The sequence below is a fragment of the Pelobates fuscus genome, chromosome 1, assembly GCF_036172605.1.
Source record: "Pelobates fuscus isolate aPelFus1 chromosome 1, aPelFus1.pri, whole genome shotgun sequence".
Lineage (NCBI taxonomy): Eukaryota > Metazoa > Chordata > Amphibia > Anura > Pelobatidae > Pelobates > Pelobates fuscus.
Genome location: NC_086317.1, coordinates 161,332,811 through 161,356,068, shown reverse-complemented (window position 1 = coordinate 161,356,068; position 23,258 = coordinate 161,332,811). Strand labels below are relative to the sequence as shown.

The 23,258-nt window shown below is 39.9% G+C and overlaps 1 protein-coding gene across 2 annotated transcripts in view; it reads left to right on the top strand.

Annotated features, from left to right (window-relative positions):
• Positions 1-19,165: 19,165 nt before the first annotated feature.
• The window catches only part of TMCC2 (transmembrane and coiled-coil domain family 2), a 112,545-nt gene continuing 108,452 nt past the window's right edge, over positions 19,166-23,258 (top strand). For both annotated transcript variants that reach the window (XM_063451418.1, XM_063451407.1), the window contains exon 1: positions 19,166-20,093. In XM_063451418.1, coding sequence (XP_063307488.1) covers positions 19,908-20,093 — 186 coding nt within the window. In that variant the 5' untranslated portion in view covers positions 19,166-19,907. The remainder of the gene's footprint in view (positions 20,094-23,258) is intronic.

Sequence of the window (23,258 nt, the reverse complement as noted above, 5' to 3'; positions counted from 1 at the left end):
AGACCCACAATTCCTCGTATACTGAAAAGCCACAAGCCATGACCGACCTGTTCACCTCGATAGTCCAGACGCATAATCCAACTTGGGCTGATTGCCAGCAATTATTAATGACATTGTTTAACAACACGGAGAGGACTAGGATAAACCAAGCGGCTATTAAAGCACTGGAGGAAGAAGCCCGTACTTTAAACCAAGCAAATCCAGGAGCATGGGCCGCAACTCATTATCCTAATACTGATCCCGAATGGGATGTTAATGGCGCAGATATGGTTTAACTAAAAGCCTATAGAGACGCTATAATTGCTGGCATGAAAGCCGGAGGGAAGAAAGCCATAAATATGTCGAAGACGGTTGAGGTGATTCAGAAAAGTGATGAAGCGCCTAGTGTCTTTTATGACCGATTATTGGAGGCATACCGTTTGTATACCCCCTTTAATCCGGAAGACACTGAGAATTCCCGAATGGTAAACTCTGCCTTTGTCAGCCAAGCTTACGGAGATATTAAGCGCAAGCTACAGAAGTTAGAAGGGTTCGCAGGAATGTACATCACCCAACTAATGGAGGTAGCAAATAAGGTGTATATGAATAGGGAATCAGAAAGTAAGAAAGAGGAAGAGCGCAAGATGCGTAAAAAGGCGGATATGCTAGCGGTAGCGATCGCAGGAGTAGATAGACGGGGCACAGATAGAGGCGATAGTAGGTGGAATAGGGAACCCCTGAGTAGGAATCAGTGCGCGTATTGTAGAGAAGAAGGGCATTGGAGAAGCGAGTGTCCAAAAAGAGAGCAATACGAGAGAGACCCACCCAGGGCAGGTTATGGAAACTTTAGAGGCAGAGCGAGAGGTAGAGGAGGTCCCAGAGGGAGTAATAGTAATAACAGAGGAAGCGTAAGAGAAGACAGATACTATCCCGCAGCGCAAAGGTCCCGCGATAGAGAAGATAGGGACTTTGTAGGATTGGCTGACACGGTCATGGAGAGCTATTGATATCGACCGGGCTCCATCCCCCTTGGTCGAGTGGAGCCTATGGTCGATGTATCAATAGGGGGAAAAAGGAGTGCATTCATGATCGACACTGGTGCTGAACATTCAGTGGTGACTGACCTAGTTGCTCCTCCATCTGGAAGAACTATTACCGTAATAGGAGCAACTGGAAGGAGTGCTGCAAAACCGGTTCTTAAAAGTCGACTCTGTACATTGGGAGGCCACGTAGTAAAACATCAATTCCTTTACATGCCTGAATGTCCAGTCCAATTGTTGGGATGTGATTTGCTATCCAAATTACAAGCGCAGATTACGTTCCTACCAAACGGAACAACATCCTTAAAGTTTAATGGACCTTCAGGTATTATGACATTATCCGTACCAAAGGAAGAAGAGTGGCGACTTTATACAGCATTGACTAGCCAAAACCCTAAGAGTGATGTATCCTTATTCAACATACCAGGAGTTTGGGCAGAGAACAACCCACCAGGACTGGCCCGCAATATTCCACCCATTCGAATCGAACTAAAGCTTGGGGTTTATCCAGTGAGCCTACGGCAATATCACATCCCGCAGAAGGCTAAGAAAAATATTCAATCTTATCTGGATAAGTTCATACGGTATGGTATCCTAAAATTCTGTACTTCCCCCTGGAACACCCCATTGCTGCCTGTTCAAAAGCCCGGTACAGATGAGTATCGTCCTGTGCAGGACTTGAGAGCAGTCAATGATGCGGTTGTCAGTATACACCCAGTTGTGCCCAATCCGTATAACCTGCTTGCTTTAATTCCGGGCGGGGCTACCTATTTTACAGTCTTAGACCTCAAAGATGCCTTCTTTTGCCTTCGAATTGCCGCAGAAAGCCAATGTATCTTCGCTTTCCAATGGGAAAATGCTGTAACGGGCTCGAAACGCCAGATGACTTGGACAAGACTGCCCCAAGGGTTTAAAAACTCACCGACCCTATTTGGTTCAGCTCTGAGTCAAGATCTACTGGATTTCAAGTCCATCCCAGGAGAGTGTGTATTATTACAATATGTAGACGACTTGTTGATAGCAGCAGTTACAAGAGAAATATGTCAGCAAGCAACACACAATCTACTACACATTCTCTGGAAGGCAGGATACAAGGTGTCTAGGAAGAAGGCTCAGTTGTGTCTGCCAACTGTCAAATATCTGGGATTCCATATCTCCGAAGGTCAAAGAATAATGGGGCCAGAGAGAAAAGAAGCTGTGTGCCAAATACCAACACCCAAGAATAGAAGACAAGTGCGAGAGTTCTTGGGGGCAGCAGGCTTCTGTAGGATATGGATTCCCAGTTATGCGATATTGGCGAAGCCTCTGTATGCAGCTATCAAGGGTACAGAACACGACCCCTTCCTATGGACTCAAGAACAGCAAACGGCATTTGAAGATGTGAAGAGGGCATTGATGAGTGCCCCAGCATTAGGTCTACCTGATCACACACGACCATTCTACCTGTATGTACACGAGCAAAGAAGAATGGCTGTGGGAGTATTGACACAGTATTTGGGATCATGGCAAAGACATGTTGCCCTCATGTCTAAGCAACTGGACGCAGTGGCCAGCGGTCTTCCACCTTGTCTAAGAGCCGTAGCTGCAGCCTGTCAGGATCGGGACAGGGATCCAACACGCAGAGTACAAACAGGTGGTAGGTACGTATACCGGACCTTAGAATGGCCGGACTTAACGTAAGGAGTAAGTAGAGAATGGTCTACAGGTAGAGACTACAGGTAGAGACTACAGGTACCCTGACACAGCCGCCCTGCTGGTAGCTGAAGCCGATAAACTCACTCTGGGTCAAGAACTTTATGTAAGAACAAATGGTATCAGTTAGAAGATGGGAGAATAGTTATTCCAGCATCACTAGCGGTAGAAATCGTCCAAAACTATCATAACGGGACGCATTCTGGAAGAGATAGTACAGAAGAATCTCTCAGAAAACATTTCTACATACCAAGATTGTCCAACTTAACTCAAGCCATTGTACGAAGATGTGTAACGTGTGCTAAAAATAATGCAAGTCAAGGACCAGTAAAGCCACCAGGAGTTCAGTATATGGGGGGACTCCCTATGTCCGATCTACAAATTGACTATACAGTAATGCCTAAATCTGGTGGACATTGCTACATACTAGTAGTTGTGTGCACCTATTCAGGCTGGGTAGAAGCATGTCCTACTTGTACAGAGAAAGCAGGAGAAGTTGTGAGATTCCTGCTACGAGAAATAATACCCCGATATGGACTACCCTGCTCTATAGGATCGGACAATGGTCCAGCTTTTGTTCATCAGTGCCTACAACAACTGACTCATATGCTTGGTATAAAGTGGAGACTTCATACGGCATATAGACCTCAGAGTTCTGGTAAAGTAGAGAGAATGAATAGAACTATTAAGAACCAGTTGGCAAAAATGTGTCAGGAAACCCAACTTAAGTGGAACGTTCTTTTGCCTATAGCTCTGTTGTGAATTCGCAGTACACCTACCAGAAGGATGGGTCACTCTCCTTTTGAAATCATGTATGGGCGTCCACCTCCCGTACTTGGTAACTTAAGGGGGGATTTGAGTCAGTTGGGAGAAGGAATTACCCGGCAGCAGGTTGTAGAGTTGGGTAAGACTATGGAGGAGGTACAGAAATGGGTACAAGATAGATTACCTGTGAATATTTATCCCCCTGTTCATAGTTACCACCCAGGAGACCAAGTGTGGATTAAAGAGTGGAATAATGTACCGTTAGGGCCCAAGTGGAGAGGTCCTTATGTTGTTCTTTTGTCTACCCCTACAGCGATAAAAGTGGCTGAAGTGACTCCGTGGATTCATCACTCCAGGGTTAAACCAGCAGCGGTAGATTCTTGGCAAGCTACATCAGATCCAGAGAATCCCTGCAAGATCCGGTTAAAGCGCACGACTCAGTTGGAGTGACGAGGAAAACTTGTGGATTACAAATTTTATTGTTTCAGAGATTGGTAAGTGAGTGTTTAGACGGCCATAATAAAGCATGTCCGCTCACCAACGTGTAATTTAAAAGCCAGGAAAGTCTCGAAGGGACCCCTGTGAAGACGAGCAGAACTCCATTCCCTGCAGCCCTTACATCCTGGAAGCTGAGGTGCCATCGCACGGACAAAGACTGAGGATGCAGCCGACGAAAGATGTATTTGTGATAATGTTTATTTATATGTATTTTAAATTCAGGAAGGTAGAGGTACCGACACTCCTAGCTGTGAGGTATGCATTAAGACTACAAGAACAGGTAATCATATTTCCCAGACCCTAATTTGGCATTCGCAATATGAGTGTAAAGGTGATGTGTCTAGGTGTAGATACTTAAATGTAGAGTATAGTGTATGCCATTTAGGGATAGGAGAACCTAAGTGCTTCAATCCAGAGTATCAACCCCGTACAATTTGGTTGACTCTCAGGAATGGAGACCCTCAGGGGACCCTAATAAATAAAACAGTGTTAGAATCCGTACATTCTTCGGGTGTTCTGCTATTTGATGCATGTAAAGCAATATCAAGTGGTAGAAAGCCGTGGAATGTATGTGGGGATCTTAGATGGGAGAGAACGTATGGGTCTAATGATAAATATATATGTCCCAGTAGTAAAAATAAGTATGTGAGTCCTAGATGCCCAAATAGGGATTATAATTTTTGCCCATATTGGTCTTGTGTGGGGTGGGCAACTTGGGGACAGACAGCAGACAAGGACATGATTGTGACTAAGTTGCCTACCAATCCATACTGTAAGTCTATGGAATGCAATCCAGTCCATATTCTTATAAATAATCCTGACCAATTCTTACATAGATATGGTAATTTATTTGGGTTTCAAATATACGGGACGGGTTTAGACCCTGGGACAGTATTGTTTATAGGGATAGAGACCGATACGGTAACCTCCCAAACTCATCAGGTATTCCATTCGTTTTATGAAGAGATGAGTATAGATAATAAGATCACCATAACGCTAAAAACCTGTTCATAGATTTAGCTGAGAGTATTGCCGGTAGTCTTAATGTAACCAACTGCTATGTGTGTGGAGGTACTAACATGGGAGACCAATGGCCTTGGGAAGCAAAGGAGGTAATGTCCGGTTCTGAGGCAGTTGAACAATTAATATCCTCACAAGCCGATTATCAGATGAGGTTAGAGGTAAATCTGAGTGGAGATTAAAGACCTCCATCATAGGTTATGTTTGTATAGCAAGGAAAGGAATGATGTTTAATACTTCTGTAGGAGAGTTAACTTGTCTAGGGCAAAAAGCTTATGATAATGATACAAAGAATACAACTTGGTGGTCGGCTTCAAATGTCTCAGAACCATCTAACCCGTTTGCAAGATATGCCAATTTAAAGGACGTATGGTTTGATTTATCTATCACATCTAGTTGGAAAGCCCCAGCAAATTTGTACTGGATCTGTGGTAAGAAGGCCTATTCGGAGTTGCCACAGGACTGGGAAGGGGCATGTGTGTTGGGTATGCTCAAACCATCCTTCTTCTTGTTACCTATTGAAACAGGTGAGACTTTGGGTGTTAAAGTGTATGATGTGAATCATAGGAAGAAAAGGGGACCCATAGAGATAGGCGCCTGGGAAGATGATGAATGGCCTCCCCAGCGTATTATAGATTATTATGGGCCAGCCACATGGGCAGAGGATGGTACCTTCGGATATAGAACCCCAATTTATATGCTCAACCGCATTATAAGGTTACAGGCGGTGGTTGAGATAATTACTAATGAGACCTCACAAGCGCTCAATCTTCTAGCGAAGCATAATACCAGGATGAGGACAGCAGTGTACCAAAATAGATTAGCCTTGGATTACCTATTGGCAGTAGAGGGAGGTGTATGTGGGAAGTTTAACCTGAGCAATTGCTGTCTTCAAATAGATGACGAAGGGCAAGCAATAGCTGAGCTTACTAGCCATATGGTTAAACTAGCGCATGTGCCTACTCAGGTATGGAAAGGGTACAATCCAAGTAGTTGGTTTGGTAACTGGTATGAGCAGTTTGGAGGGCTTAGGGCATTGGTAGGCGGAGTCATACTGATTTTAATGTTGTGTCTGCTCCTGCCTTGTCTTATTCCCTTAGTAGTTAGGTCTGTGCAAAGCCTGATAGAAAATATAGCAGAAAGGAAGGCTGCAGCACAGATAATGGCCAGATATAAATATGAGGCTCTAGATCAGGGAGAACCAATGCAGGAAGAGGAGTGTTGAGGGATTCACATCATAGGAAAAGTCTGGTCTGGTTCATGGTAACCTGAGGTGTATGCAAACTAAGGTTAAGTGATGCCTCAAGTAATTGTAAAATATCAAGAGGCATCAAAGGGGGGAATGTGGTGGAATCTCGGTAAAAATAAATTTAGTAGGCCGAGATTACAACGTGGCATGTGTACGTGCATATGCTGACGTATCGGTCGGTTGGTTGCACGTGGCAAGATACGATCAGTAGTGTACGGAGCATGTGCGAGAATACAGGATGTAGTATTCCCCTCCTCCATTGTGCTGGACAAGCCATGCGGTCAAGCGGGAAGTTAGTTCTTGTTCGTATTGATTGGTCAAGAGAATGTGCGGGTGGAGCTTAATATGGGAGGAGTTATGTGCCTATATAAGGAGCCTGCACTATTGTCCGGGGCTCAGATCTTGTTGTATTTTGGTGACACTAGTCCCTCTGAGTCCCGATCGGTGAACCGAATAAAGTATCTCTTCCTTCCTGAAGAAACCTGTGTCCATCTCTCTGTGCTTGGCTTCCGTCACTTTCTCCGGTATCAATAGTACATTATGCATATCTAGGAATAGTACAGTACACATTTATATAATTATCCATACATTAAAATACTTCACATTGACATGGGACTGTTCTCATACATTTTTACACATTATTATTCTTGGGACATTATTTACATAATTTTATATTTAGCATCACTGATACACACTGATACACACTAGGAGATTGATTTTAACAGGTTGTTGTTGTTGTTTTTTAACCCCTTAAGGACACATGACATGTGTGACATGTCATGATTCCCTTTTATTCCAGAAGTTTGGTCCTTAAGGGGTTAATAAAATTGTGAATTATGCTCAGTGATAGTAGACAAGAAAAATATTTACATACAGATACTTGGGAAATCTTTAGTAGGATGTAACTTACAATATGGTAGTATATGGGTGATAGACAAAACTAAAGTTGGTTTGTTGAGCCTATATTACCTTTGAGACCGTATGGCAGCCCAAGAAGGAAATTTACCCCCATCTTGGCATACCATTTTCAAAAGAAGACAACACAGGGTATTCAAAATGAGGTATGTACAGTCTTTTTGTAGTCATTTAGTCACAAACGATGACTAAAGTTAGCGTTTATATATATTTTTAAATTTTTCACACAAAAACTGCACTTTCATCAATGCTATCATCAGCATTATACATTTTACTGCTCTAAAACACTCATTTTTGTGTTCAGTCATGTCTAGTGAGTACAAAAGTACCTCTATCCAGGTTTCATGGTGTTTTGGAAAGTTATAGGGTCAAATAAAACATTCCCAATTCTGTTTTTTGCACATATAAATTTGCTAGATTGGTTATGTTTCCTTTGAGCCCATATGGCACCCCAAATTACCCCCATCATGGCATGCCATTTTAAAAAGTAGACATCCCAGGCCAATTAAAAATGGGGTATGACCAGTCTTTTTTAGACCAAAGTTAGCGTTCATATGTGTTTTTTGAATTTTTCACACAAAAACTGAACTTTCACTGATGATATCTTCGTTTGGATACGTTTTACTGTTTGAAACACTAAAATTTGTGTTCAGCGAAGTGTACCGAGTACAACAGTATCCCTCATGTCCAGGTGTTATGGTGTACTGTAAAGTTACAGGGTTAAGTATAGGGCTTGCAAATGAAATTCTCTTGACTTTCTGCCTGGGTTGTCAGGCAGTCCCCCAAATAGTAATTAATAAAATCACATTATGTAAAAAGATTACATAAATATACACGTATAATTTAAATATATATATATATATATATATATATATATATATATTTATCAAGGGTCTTGATAAAAGTCTGGTTGGACTGACTTTGTATTTGAAGATTTTAAATATTTGCTCAATTGCAAGGCAGCTTTTGGATTGTGCGCCTGCAAATATGCATTAAGTGACCTTGTCACATGATATGCCCCATTGTTATGTGTCCATGAAAATATGATCATGTGTGGTGCAACACTAACTCAGATACACCTGCCTTAGAGAGATAAGGAAACTTATGGAAATTAGGATTCTTACCTAACGTGCATAGAAATTCTGCAATGTTATATTGTTTATTACAATTAAAGGGACACTATAGCCACTGAAACAACTTCAGCTTACTGAAGCAGTTTTGGTGTATAGATCATGCCCCTGCAGTCTCACTGCTCAATTATCTTCCATTTAGGAGTTACTTCTCTATGTTTACACTGCCCTAGTTACACTTTCCTGCAGATGACTTACACAGCCTTTCTAAACACTTCCTGTAAACAGAAATCTAATGTTTCAACTTTATTATACAGTCTGTTAAATGTAGAATTTCTTATCTCTGATAGTCGTCTGCTAGACCCTGCAGGAACCTCATGTGTGTGATTGCAGTTCAATTTACAGCAGGAGATAAAAACTTCTAAAGCAAGTAACATTTAGTTGAAACTGAAACCATTTTTTTCATGCAGGCTGTGTCAATCACAGCTATGTGAGGTGTGGCTGGGGCTGCATAAACAGAAACAAAGTGATTTAACTCCTAAATGTCTCAATGAGAACTGACCAGTGAGACTGCAGCGGTAAGATCTATACACAAAATCATCAAACTAAAGTTGTTTTGATGCATTAAGTATCCCTTTAAAATAAGTCTTTTTTGAAAAAAAAATTCATGTGTTTACTTTGCTATTCTTTTATCTGCAATTCCCATGTGAAATGTACACTGCAGGCTAAAAGTATAATTGGCTCAACCTATTGTGGACTTTAACTCTCACTACTGTAAGTCATTCAAAATTTTGAACCGTCAAAGCCTGGATGTGTCTTCACCAACAGGACTCGTTCTCCATCCCTCGGTAATCAAGTTCATCAATCTGCAATTTCCTTCTGCTATAGGAGCTATCCTTGTATCCTTTGTGGCAAAACAAATGTAAAACACAAAATTTAAAACTGATCATTGTAATCTGTTCTTTATATTATATATATTATTATTATCTTTTTGTCTGACTATTATATAAACCCATTCGTTCGAGAAGCCTGTAGTCCTGGTTGGAAACACAAAGCACATGCAGTAACAGATGATTCGACTGTACGCTCATTACTCACGCCCAGAAACATACTGCTCAGCACTGACATTTTTCAAGCATGGAAAGGTCACAGTCAGACAATACTCTGCGAGTGGATTCTAATCTTTCAAATCCCACTGCCAAGTTCTACGTTGGATTCTCCATCTTACATACAATGTGCGTTGTTTGGAAATGTGCTATGTATTTCTTTGAACATAATAACAAGTCAATTATGTCATTTTATTGAAGGAGTATCTGAACATATATATATTATTATTATTATCTGAGTACTGGTATATATTATTTATAAAAACACCTATTCAAGATTAACTAGATAAGCTACAATCACTATATTTCCCCTTTAAATGGCGACACATAAAACTAAACATATATTTTGCGGCAGCAGTTATTTAATAGAACCTGGCAATATAAATTTTACATACGTGTAATCCATTAACAATGGAATCTGTAACCCTAATGGATTACTGATAACCCATATAACGCTTATATAAAAAATCTTTGAGTGAAGACTTCCTCTTTAAAGCACATCTGTGACTTGAATTTTTTTTTTAAATAATGATTTTATTAAAAACTCTAAATGTTGTGTTTTTCATAATTTGATTTTAGTTCCGTAGTGTTAAATACATATTCTTAAAATAAAACCAGATGAAAGACAAATAAGCCTTTCTGGATTGTAATTCTTCCAACTTCAATCCTAGGCCCGTTATAGCCATATGACCATGGTCTTTATAATGTTTGATCAATATTATTGTTGGTATTTCACCTGCACAACCACTGTGTTATTATTTACAATGTAAGAGGTCTCCATTTTTGGCCTTAACATATGTAGTTTTTTTTTGCATACATGTGTACACCTCTCTGCTTCAATATTTCTCTAAGAAATTCCAAGACCGTATTTCTTAATTCAATATGGCGGGTCAAATTGGGGGGAGTATGTATATAATAGGAGACATTAGAGAGGTCCAACAAGATGGTCAGACATGCTCTAGTGAAGAGGAATTCATATGAGGGCAGCAAGAAGTGGGGTGTGTATTATCAGAAATAAGCACATTTCTGGATAGGTTGAGTTTTTAGGAGGTTTTGAATTTTTTTTTTTAGGGAAGTCCAATGGAATGGACAAAAAAGGACCAATAGTAGGGTACAAGGAGGGTGAATGAAATGAACTGATGAAAAAACCTATCATCTATCTATCTATCTATCTATCTATCTATCTATCTATCTATCTATCTATCTATCTATATTCTTACCTCCCACAAAATAGATCTTATTTACTGCCCTCCATTAATATGTTCCATTCTCTATAATATAATAAGTTTTTTTTTAATAATATAATTTTTAAATTGGCACTGTTTCTCACAGTGGTTGCTTTTATAACTTTGTCAATAAAATTTACGAGATAGCAATTATAGTTTCTTTACATTATTAAAATAACAGGCCCAGCACACTGTCTAATCTTCCTCACCAGGAAAATACTTTTAAAATACTATTTTAAAATAAAAAAATGGTATTGATCAATTTTATAGAAAAATGGTAAACAGAATCCAAAACATGCTCATATTGTTTTAGCAAAGAAAACAACAAGAAGGTAACTAAGTTAGCTAGCTTAGTTAATCTTCCAGGCTGTGTAATTAGAGATGCACACATCCGTCAACTAACTAAATAAAAATGTGCAACTTGTCCGTACACCATGGCAATGTACCTACATGTAAGTAAATTGATAGCTTGATAATGCTATTGTGGCGTTACATGCCTGTATGTTCTCTTTTGCACAGTAAAAATAAAGAAGTCTTGATAAAGTTTTTTTCTTTTTTTTTTAAACTTAATACGTAGATGTTCCCATAGGTTGCAGGATGGCTGCTGCTTCTGAATATCTGTGAATCGTTTTATTTTGTGCTCTGCTTTGCATATAAGAAGTATATATAAGAATTATTTTGTCCATAATCTAATTATTATTGTAGTGCTGATTTCCTATGCTATAGATACCTAAATAAAGGAGTCAATAGATATTTCACAATAATAACAATAATTATAATAATGGTAAATTGAGAAAGTAAAATAGGGAAGAAAGGGGATCAGAAGGAAAAGGTAGGGGTGGGGGAATGATGTCATTTAAAGAGTCATTTGGAGCTTAGAAGATAACCAATTGGGATTAAGATCAGGAGAGGCAAAGCAGTAGGGAGCCCAAAATAGATATTTGGTACAGGACATGAAGGTTGCCTGTGGTGTATTTCCATGAGTTTGAAAAAAAAAATCAGTATCATGTATTGTATTTCTAGCTTTGGGAAGATTGCTGTTGAGCCTGTTTGGAGACAAACTGGAAACTGGTTGAACCCCTCATCACATCTCTTGTTTCATGTCCATACACATTGAAACCCACCTGTATTTTTTGCTGATGCCTGAGCCAACCTGTCCATGTGAGGTAATGGGAAGGATGGCTGTTAAATAGTGAGCTTTGGGTCAGATAACTGACAGTCTGACGCAAAGTGCATAAAGATGTCAGAAGGGGGAGTGGGGAAGGTAGGCAAGTGGTTTCTTCAAAATGTTTATTATGCTTTATTATTATAAAAAAAAAATATCGAGATGATATAACATAAAGATTATATCAAGCTATTAAACATTTTTAATGACAGTTATCATTTAAGCATCCTACACACCAGTACTCAGATATCAGATGGGTAGATAACATATTGAACCTTTATTACAGCATTTTTAACAATAGCAACCAGTAAAATACAATAATGTTCTAGAATAACTTAATCCTTGCCACATGAAATGAGTACTGCTACTTTCAGCTATTCCATTTGTATTAAAGGATCACTACAGGGTCAGGAACACAAACATGTCTTCCTGATTCTATAGTGTTAAAACCATCTAGCCCCCCTGGGCCCCTCATGCCTCCAAAATATAGCAACATCTTACTGTATTCAAGCCAGAAGCTGTAGATCTGCATGCTGTTTGCCTAAAAAAAAAAAAAAAAAAAGCAGTCTGCTGACATCATCAGAAGTGGTAGCCTGATCCAATCACAATGCTTCTCCATAGGATTGGCTGATACTAACAAAGAGGCAGATCAGGGGCAGAGCCAGCACACTTCAAACACAGCCCTGGCCAATCAGCATCTCCTCATAGAGGTGAGTTGAATCAATGAATCTCTATGAGGAAAGTTCAGTGTCTGCATGCAGAGGGAGGAGACACTGAATGTTTGGATGCATTTTAGGCAGCCATGACCCAGGAAGGATCTATAACGGCCACCTGAGGAGTGGCCAGTGAAGTTATCACTAGGCTGTAATGTAAACACGGCATTTTCTCTGAAAAGACAGTGTTTACAGCAAAAAGCCTGAAGGTAATGATTCTACTCACCAGAACAAACTCAATAAGCTGTAGTTCTGGTGACTATTGTGTCCCTTTAACTTCCTGGTAATACATGTTACAAAATGTGATATATATTTCTTAATTTTGCTGCAAGAAAAAAACCCTAAAGATTTTAACTAGTTGGCTGTCATTTAAGTATATTTGGACATAGTTATGTTAGGTGCACCTGGAAGTAGATGACTTTTTCCTTGTCTGCTATATGTGTAAAACATTCATACACCCTGGAATTCCTGTGCATGGCCTCTCTGCAACATTTTGACTTTCCTTTGCCTGTGTGTTCTTTCACCACTCCTGAACTTAGACCTTTGGCTCCAAGAGGTTCTTACCATTTACCCATGGATAAGTTCATTTTCACCATTGTCATTTGTCACTGTGTAATTAAAATACCAATAAATATAAAATATAAACACTCTGGTCCGTCTATTTTAGCAATTTTTTATACTGAGACAAATACTCATCAACATACAAGTAAATGGCACACATACTAACTCGAGCAACAAACCCACCACCGACAACTAAGCACATAATACACAGTTGCATACAAGTAATTGGCACATAAACTAACTAAAGCAACAAACCCACTATTTACAAATAAACACATAAAGACTCACTAGATCTCACCCACAGCAAGACTCCATTATACACCAACACCTTTCCAGGGTGACATATAGGAAAAGAGAAAGGAGGTGTGCAGGTATATTTAACTCCTGCCTTGTGACCTCACTAGCGGTGTTGACTGAGTTTAGCCCATTAACATATGAAAAGCTAAGTCCTCTGATGCAAGAAGAAACATGTCCTTAGTCATAACATTTGTGTGACAAGATGTCAGTGCAGTCACCATACAGAAGGGACTCTTCCAACTGTTCCCCCTGCTTCTAATATCTGTTTGGTTGCACAACTTATGTACAGTGATCCACAAATATCTTCCTGAGCTTAATATGTTCATATATATATATACCGTATTTATCGGCGTATAACACGCGCTTTTTCTCCCTGAAAATAGGGGGCAAATGATGTGTGCCTGTTATATGCCGATATACATATTTTTCGCTCCATAAGACGCACTTTTTTTCCCCTCAAGAGGGGAAATGTCTGTGCGTCTTATGGAGCGAATGTGAAGGTTTACTTACCTGTCTTGAAGCGTGGGCCGGTGTTCAGCGCGCACCGCGGTACAGGAACTTCAATTTCAGGTTCCGGTTTCCGGCGGGACTGAAAGGAAGTGCGCACTCAGTGTGCACACTTCCTTTCAGTCCCGCCGGAAACCGGAACCTGAAATTGAAGTTTCTGTACCGCGGTGAGCGCTGTGAAGCCGGCCCACGCTTCAAGACGCTACGCCGATAAATATGGTATATATTTTTTTTCTCATTTATCATGATGAATGTATTCATGCACAATTTTTTGTAGTCACTGTTATGTTTTGGATATTACAGACCGATGTGCCAATGATAATTCTTGCCTTTGATAATGTATTGTTTAGTGGAGTTTACCGTTCACAGGCTTTTGGTGCTATTATACCAGATGCACACCTTGACATTTTTTTTCCCTTTACTCAATATCCTATGATTAAGTGCAGGTTGTCTGTATGAAAAGTATGAGGTGCAGGGGGTTCTGTCACCCTGAAGTCCTGTTTCCAGACCTTATATACCGTATGTTTATACTTTTATAAATAAAGCAAATTGATACTGATTTGGTCCATGCTATTTATTTTATGCGCTGTAAACAAAGGAGTCTTCTTTTCAATAAATGCTGCATTTTTACTGCTGACCACAGTTTGGCTCTTGATCAACATGAATTGAGCCCAGCGGGATGCAATAAACGGTAAGATGCCGCTCTTGAATTTCCATGATGAAAATGAATACATTTTGCCTTTAAGGTGACCCTTGAGCCAGTAGTTGTTACTAGGTAAATGCTGTACTTTTAAAATATAAAGGTACACTAGCACCGAATGGAAGTCTACAGCCTCTCGGGCTTCATTATAAGAGCAGCAGTTCCCCCATTTGCAGTTAAACTTTGGTTTTATATGAGATTTAGATGTACATAATTTCAAGGAGCATCACTAAAAAATAAATAAATGATCAACATACTATTATGATAACCCAAAACCAAGAGATGATGAATGAAAATCATTAGTATCATCTACCATGATCCAATATGTTATTGTATTGTATTGTACTCTCCAAAACTCTTCCTGCCCATCTTATGACTATATCAGACCTCTAGGTGGCACTATCACTTGAATAACCAACAGGAATTTTTTTAGCCTAACATTTAAATATCTGAGATACGGTGCTTCAGTAAGTAGAAAGGAGGAAGGTTAACGGATCTAATGTTTAACAGGCAGAAGATTCATTTATAAGGGAAATAAGAGGCATGAAGAGAAAACATGAGAATTAATAATAGGGATTACTGACAGGAAGAAGATTGATTTTCTACAATTTCCCAATCTATATAGTCAACCGACCTACACTCAGACATCTACAACATTTGCATGTGTGCAGTTTTTAAATAATGTATTTTTAGCTGATAAGAGATATAAAGAAGGATTTCAACTTTATGTTGGAATGCTACAGCAAATTAATAATTTAGTCACCGGGCAGAATGTTATGCCTTATTACCGCCCATTAAGACCTAGATGAGTTGATACCCCTAGAACACACCCAGATAGTAACTGGAGTCTCTGCTTTACCTCACCAGGCATATACTGTCACGTTGGTCTGGGAACCTAAATGTTCAGACAAGACACAACAGAGAGAATTGCTGTTCCGGTCCTTAGAATTGCTGGGCTAAGCAAAAGGATAGACAAAATCCAAGCCGAGGTCAAAGGGTAACAGAGAGACGGAAAACAGAAACAAGCCGAGGTCAGGGGAAAGAGATGATAGAGTATACGTAAGACAGAGTATGAAACACTATTGGGCTAATAAAGGCCACATAGGGCACCAAGGCAAGAGAAAGGCAGGCTTAATTATGCTCCAGAGGCTTCTGATTGGCTAAACTGCGATCAGAGTTACTTATCAAACGTGAGGGGTACTGCCGCAAGCGGTGAGGCACCTGCTGGGATGTGATATATACCTTGTTTCAGCACTCTCTGTTACTATATGAGAAACTCATACATAATGCAATAAAGAAATTCATTGAAACTCAAAAGATATCATAAGACAAAGTAGGGACTTCTTTGTAAATATTCTTGCAGGATTTTGACAAAATGTACCAAAAGGTTTGAGTTTCAAATAGCTTTCCCCGGTGCATCTTACCCTTTACCATCACAATGCCATTGTGTGCATACAAGGTGATACATGGAGAATAGGGCAGCCTCTATGGAAGACCCTTAAATTGTGTATTGTCTTGAATGCTGGAGCTGAAGAGACAGCTAAATCAGAGGGTGGAATACCATAGTGATTCAGGTACGGACATGTCCCTCATCCTTCTTCCTACCAGTTCCTGCCATGCAAATAGACATGTCCAAAACTTTGTTGGTCCAGTTAACAGCCAGCACTCCCAAGCTTGCCATGCCACCTTCTCGCCACATAATATTCCATGTACCAGGGCTTAACACTTTGTATATCTGGTGACCAGCGCATACTCAAAGGGAGGGATACCAAAATAACATTTCCCAGGAGCGGACAATGCCTACATCTGTATTGGCACGGCTACTTTTAAACAGCATTTTAATCAAAGAATGGACAGCTTGAGTCTGCAATGTGTGTACCTGTCAGTGAGTGTGAGCGTGTAAATATTTATGTATATAATATGTATATATGTTTTAGTGTATGTACATGCATCCATTAATAACAAGTATTCATATTTCAATAAAAATAACGTGTTTTCAAAGATTTGACCTACAATGGCAGATTTATGAGATGTACATGTAAGTCAATGCTACTGTTACAGTAAAGTCCTTCATTTAACCCCTACACTACAGTAACACATTACACTACATATTAACTCCTACATAACCCAAACACATTTCACCATCACTAACATAAACCTCTTTACTACACATTAACCCCTATACCAAACTAACACTAAACATTAAGTGCTACAGAAACCCTTTACTAATCATTAAACGCTACTCTAGCTTATCACTTGCACTAACACTAACCTAAAAAAAACGATGTAATATAAAAGAAACTTGGTTACAAAGCATGCATTGGGAGAAATAGTGTGATCTCAGAGTTCTGGATGCATTTATAAACCGCTCAACATTTATGGTTTATTATTATTTTTTCCATGGTGTGTGCTATTGACTCCCCCACTGTATTGAAGAGCTTAGATGGACACTGTAGGCACCCAGACCACTTCAGCACATTGAAGTGGTCTTGGTGCTGTGACCTTTTTGCACTTAGTGCTGCAATGTAAAACATTGCAGTTCCAGAGAAACTGCAATGTTTCCATTGCAGCTCTAAGCCTGCCCTCAGTGGCTGTCTACCAGACAGCCACTAGAGGACTTCCGGAATCCCAACTGACTTTTCGTCCATTATCTGATGCTGGATGTTCTCACAGACCTCCATTGTCAAATTTTGCCCATAGGAAAGCATTAAACAAGGCTTTCCTAAGAGAAGGTCTAATGCACATGCGCAGACATTGCCACGCATGCGCATTAGGTCTCCTCCGCTGAACGGCAGGGGAGGAGCGTGGGTGGACCCTCACTCAGCATCGAGAGACATCGGCGCTGGAATCAGGTAAGTGGCTGAAGGGGGCACTCCAGGAGCCTGTTTTCCTGGCACTATAGGATCCCTTTAAGTGAAGTGGCCAACAGGAGTGGGGTAATTTTAGAAAACAGGAAGCTGCATGCTCAGTATATTTGGATCTTTAGGCCCATTCCCTACTTCTACCTAGAAAAGATGGAACAAACAGCCTACAAGCTCCCAGACAGGACAACAGATTTATGGCCTAGGTATGTAAAAATGCACTTCATGTGAAGAAAATCACGTAGTAACATAATAATTACTGTTTGGTGTGTGCGCTACACACGTACATTAGTATAGCATGTGTATGTGTAAGAGATTCGCTCCAATGAGGGTGTAATAATATCCAAAAGCTATAGCTATATAGCTAAAAGCTATCCAAAATGTCCAAAAGCTCTAAAACACACCACATTGAACCCAAATTTTTTTAGAAGTGTTTTGAGCTAATGTTTTCTTGTTTTGGCAGAGAATTGAGCAGTGAGACTGCAGGGACATGATCTATTCTCCGAAACGGCTTCATTAATCTAAAGTTGTTTTGATGCCTCTAGTGTCTCTTTAACTGTAAACAAACTGTAGGATAAAATAGCCAAGTAATAAAACACTCTATTATTCTAATACATTTCTAATTTTATTCTTTGAACGAAATTTTGAAATATGGCTAATTTACTACAATTCATAATTTAGTGGTTAAACCAGTGTCAAAAACGTTTATTCAATAAATAGTGAATTTTGACAACTGACTAAAATAGCTGAGTTTAAAAACTATTTATCAAGTTTAGTGCTTCAGATTGCTAACATTTACTCTGTTACACAACAGGGTTTATTTGCTAAAACAGGAATTTAGGAAACCGCTAATTATATTCCAAAAATTGAGGAATTCTACAACTCTTGAGCTTTTCAGTTTAACTATTTAAGTCTTAGTCCTGCAATTCCATCGTCTTTCTCTTAAATGTACAGGGTTTTTTTTTTTTTTAAAAAGCTCCCTTTTGAAAAGTGTAAAGACCTTTCTGTACTTATGTAGAAGGGTTGCCTGTTCCTTTCTGCAATTCTGTGTTAGCTATGACAAAATAAATTACTTAGGATTTTTTTCACTAAACATCAAAATTATTATTTATTATTATTTATAAAATATTTTACCAAAATGTGGAAAATTATAAACTGAATTCCAAAAAGTTATGCTAAGCCAGCCAAACCAATTTGTGTCCAAATTAGCACTTTATGCCTAAATTGTGCGGTTCAGTTTTAAATACACTGAAATTTAATAAGTAAATTCATTTGGAGGATATTTCTACCGGTATTAGGGATATTCACTAAAATCCAACTGAATAAAACTGAAATCATCTGAATTCAGGTTAAAATAAATATGACTATACCTGAGCTGGAGACCTTTTTCCAAATAATTTATTTTAGCACAATATTAGTCATTTTGTCTTATAATATCTGATTCAAAACATCCAATTATAATGAATACCCCTGTATGTCCTTTAATTTCTCCCATGCATTTTGCAATGATTCCAGCTTATTATTATGGTTAACAGAAAGGGCTGAGGCTGCAGCTGTGCATTTGGGAGGTTCAGTCCCTGATGTGACCCCTGAACCCCTGCAGAGCACAGTTAACCCCTGCAGAGCTCACTCTTCACTCTCCAAATCCCCTGCAGCACCACCTTGTGTGACAGCTCCCTGCGCCTCAACCAGGCTTGAACATGAGGCTTGGGCACGCCCACGTGTGGGATTGGCCGAGACGCGCCGAGTTCTCGCTGCCTATTGGCGAAGAGCAATGTCGCTCACTGCAGGGTAGGTTGACCGCTGGTCACCCCAGGCTCTGCAGGGAGAAGTGCGGTTAGAGTAGCCGGGGCCCCGGAGACCGGGGTTTAGGGGCCTCGGAGAGGATGGATTAAGGAAGGGCCACTCTCCTCATCCCTATCAACCTGACCTCCCCTACCCTGCCCCTCACTGTGAGTGTGAGAGTGAGTGAGCATTGAGTGAGTGAGTGAGTGAGCATTGTGCAGTGTGTCCCTGGCTGTGTGTGTATACTGTGTGTGTGTGTGTATGCTGTGTACACAGTGTGTGGATGCCTGGCTGGATAGTGGGTGTATATAGTGGGTATATATAGTGTGCCAGCATTGCTTTATATCTCAATCACGTGCTTATCAATATTGTCTGCCCTGAGCCCATGGATGAGCAGATTATCCCCATGTAGGTATGTGCTGTGTGTGCATGTTCAGTGTGACATGGGCAGGGTGTGAATGCATTGCTATTCCATATACTCATTCATGGATGTGCATTTCAATGTAGTTTTGGTGCTAATACACCATGCAGTGTGACTGCCTCTATCTGATTGGACCAATTTTTTGGTTTACTGAATAATTTGACCTTACATCAATACATTACTTCCTTAGTGCTTGCTATCCTTTTTTTTTTTTTCCCCCTATTGTTGTTTCCCACCATCCCGCCCTTCTCCATTCTTCTCTCCTGTACCTCTTCTTTTTCTTTTCTTTTTTTGCCTTCTCTACCTAACCCCTCACTCCTGCCTTCGCCTTGGATACATGAAGCGGTGTAAGTCGGACGAATTGCACCCAGACGAGGTGGGTGCACATGATGTTCCTCAACAATCCACGACTATGGATGTGCGAGTTACAGATATCCCAGTATCTGGGGATGTGGGGTCTACTGGGGCAGCTATCAGCCAGGCGCCACTGGCCTTCACCAGGAGCAAGCCACCGGACCTTAAGGTAACTATAGAGTCGTACTGTAATTTGCTGTATATGCACATGCAAAAAACATAATATTCAGAAATATAATTTTTAATTAGTGGTGTAATATCTTCTTGATCTAAGTAGATATCTGACAGCCATTTTGGGGTCAAGAAGGAATTTTTCCCAAGTTTGTTGCAAAATTGGAAGCTCTTCAGACTGTTTTTTTTGCCTTTTGGATTAACAGCAAAAACAAATGTGAGACAGGCTGAACTTGATGAACGCAAGTCTCTTTTCACCTATCTATGTAACTAAGTCTACAAAATATACATACAATGGGTATGCTTTCTATGCCTTGTATACCTATATAGCACTTCTTACATGCATGTCATATGTGACATGGAATACACTACAATAAAAGTGTGTACTGCAGGCCAGTGTGTTCCAGCATTTCTCTGTAGAGGTCTGAAAACAGCTAAGAAAAATTAGCTTGCATATTGGATTTTATAACATCACCGATGTAATATATATGATTTTTTTAAAATATCACTATAGTGTCAGGAAAACAAACTCGTTTTCCTGACCCTATATAACCCTTAGGTCCCCCCCCCCCCCCCGCCCATACTCAGGGCCCCCTCTCCCTTGGCGCTGAAGGGGTTAAAACCCCGTCAGTTACTTACCTTAATCCAGCGCCGGGCTCCCTCGGCGCTGGTGACCTCTCCTCCCCCGCTGACATCAGCTCCCGAGTGGAGCGGAGTGCACAGCAAGAGCCGCGCACGCATTCAAACAGTCTATAGGAAAGCATTTCTCAATGCTTTCCTATGGACGTTCTGCACGCTGGATTCGATTTTGCATCCAGCGTCGCAGAAGCGCCTCTTGCAGCTATCAGGAAGACAGCCATTAGAGGCTGGATTAACCCTGCAATGTAAACATAGCAGTTTCTATGAAACTGCTATATTTACATCTGAAGGGTTAAAATCTGGGGTACCTGGCTTAATGTAGTTGTTCTGGTGTATATAGTATGTCTCTGCAGGAATTTTCATGTAAATATTGCCTTTACAGAGAAAAGACCGTGTTTACATTACTACCTAGGAATACCTTTTAGTGGAGGTTACGTAGACACCCACTAGAGGTGCTTCCTGGGTTAGTGCTGGACAACATGATGATGTTCAGTGCGGTGATGCTGAACTATCCCCATAGAGATGCATTGATACAAAGAGATGCGGAATGACCAAGGCGGTGTCTCGTGCGATAGCCTCCATAGGAAAGCATTGGATTTGCTGAGATCGTCAATTCTGATGATGTCAGCCAAGGAGACGGTCAGAAGTAGGGCGAGCACAGGCAGACTTGCGCGGTTCTGGAATAACGTTAAAGAGAAACTGTAGTGCCAGGAAAACAAACATGTTTTCCTGGCACTAAAAGTGCCCCCTTTGTCAAGGCCTCCCTCCCCAGTGGTGCAGAAGGGGTTAATCCTAGCAGGTAATTATTGCAGTTTATAAAAAGGGTTAAGGGTGATGGGAGTATGCACCCAGACCACTATAATGAGCTGAAGTGGTCTGGGTGACTATAGTGTGCCTTTAATGCTGGCCTGTAGATCATAAATTCTTGAAGGCTTCATTCATTTGAATATGTCTGGCGTAGACTAAAGTTTGAGACACTCAGTGGAAGAATGTTGGCTGGTTTTACCATACAGCATATTGTAGTGTCTATTGTGTAGGGTACACCGCAATATTCTTTCTTCGGAGGTTACGATGGAAAGATTTGATTGTAGTAGACGACGCCTTACTATTTCTTGGTTCTAACGTTTCATATTGCCAACCTTATCTCTGTAATGGAATGTTGAAACATGTTAACATATGTTTTTTTTTTTTTTAAATAAATATGATCACATTTCTTCTACATTCATAGTAGCCATAAATATGTTTTTCTATCGTTGCAAGGTTTAATTTATGAATAAATGTTTTCCACAGAAGATTGTATCTGGTGTTAGACACAGATTCAACCATAAAATTGCAAAGTACCCAAAAAAACAATATATAACAGGAGCACACGGAAAAAAAATAACAAAACAAGTAGGCCTAGACTTAATATCCTCAGTATTTCCTTACTTTTAATATCCATAAAATCCTCTATCTTTGTGCCCAATGTTGAGGAGACTAGTAAAGCGCATACCATTTGTGTATAGTAGGTATGTCCCTTCTCCTTATATAGATATTTAAACACATATCTGATCCTCTCCTAGTACTTAGGTTTTAGCACTAATATTCTTTATTTATTTTATATACATATTATTCTCCTTAACTTAAGGTTCTGAGCAGTACGTGTCACTCTCCGTCTACTAATACATGGACATCAGAAAGCATACCTCACACCTCCTCCTATAACATATTTACCAAGTAATTAACATTTTTGACAGCAAACACAAAGACACCAAAACTTGTGTCTTTCTCTCCTTCTAATACACAGACATCAAGAAAGATATATGTGACATACTGTTATGTGAACGTCATAAGGTTGATTTAATGCTGCTGCCTGGAAGCTTACAATCAACGCAAACACACATCATTCAGGGACAAAATAAAATGTAAAAACCTTCCTTTGTGGAACTTAGATTTAGGATTTAAAAACAAAACACACACACAAAGAGAACGCATAAACTTCCAAGCAAGAACCTTGCTCAGTGTGATGAACAAAGGTCTGGTTGTGGCTGCCATGCATCACTAGCACTCCCAATAAGTTTTTCCATACACCCCCAAACCCAATTTCATCTCTTAATTTATTCATGCTGGGGGGGGGGGGGGCAGGCGGCACCATTTGACTAAAATCCTGTATCCATGTGCCCTTTGGGTGTTCATCTGCTCTATTCTCTGGTCTCATAAAATATCAGAACAAAACATTGTAACCTGTTAAAACAACAAGGTGTTTAAAAAAAAACAACAACAAAGGTATTGTTCACGTAGTACCCCAATACCGCTGGTATAACCATAACTGAGATCACAAGAAATGCAATTTTCTTTCTCTCTTCATTTTGTTCTTCCTCCTCTCTTACGCCATTCACACACCATTAACTCCCAAAGCTATGTTTTTAAAGTTAAACCATGTGATTCTGAAATATTTGAAAACATGAGTTGGATAAAATACCTATGCTATTTATTAGCACAGCTTGTGACTGAAATTAATGTCCAAACTGATAACGGCTGCTGC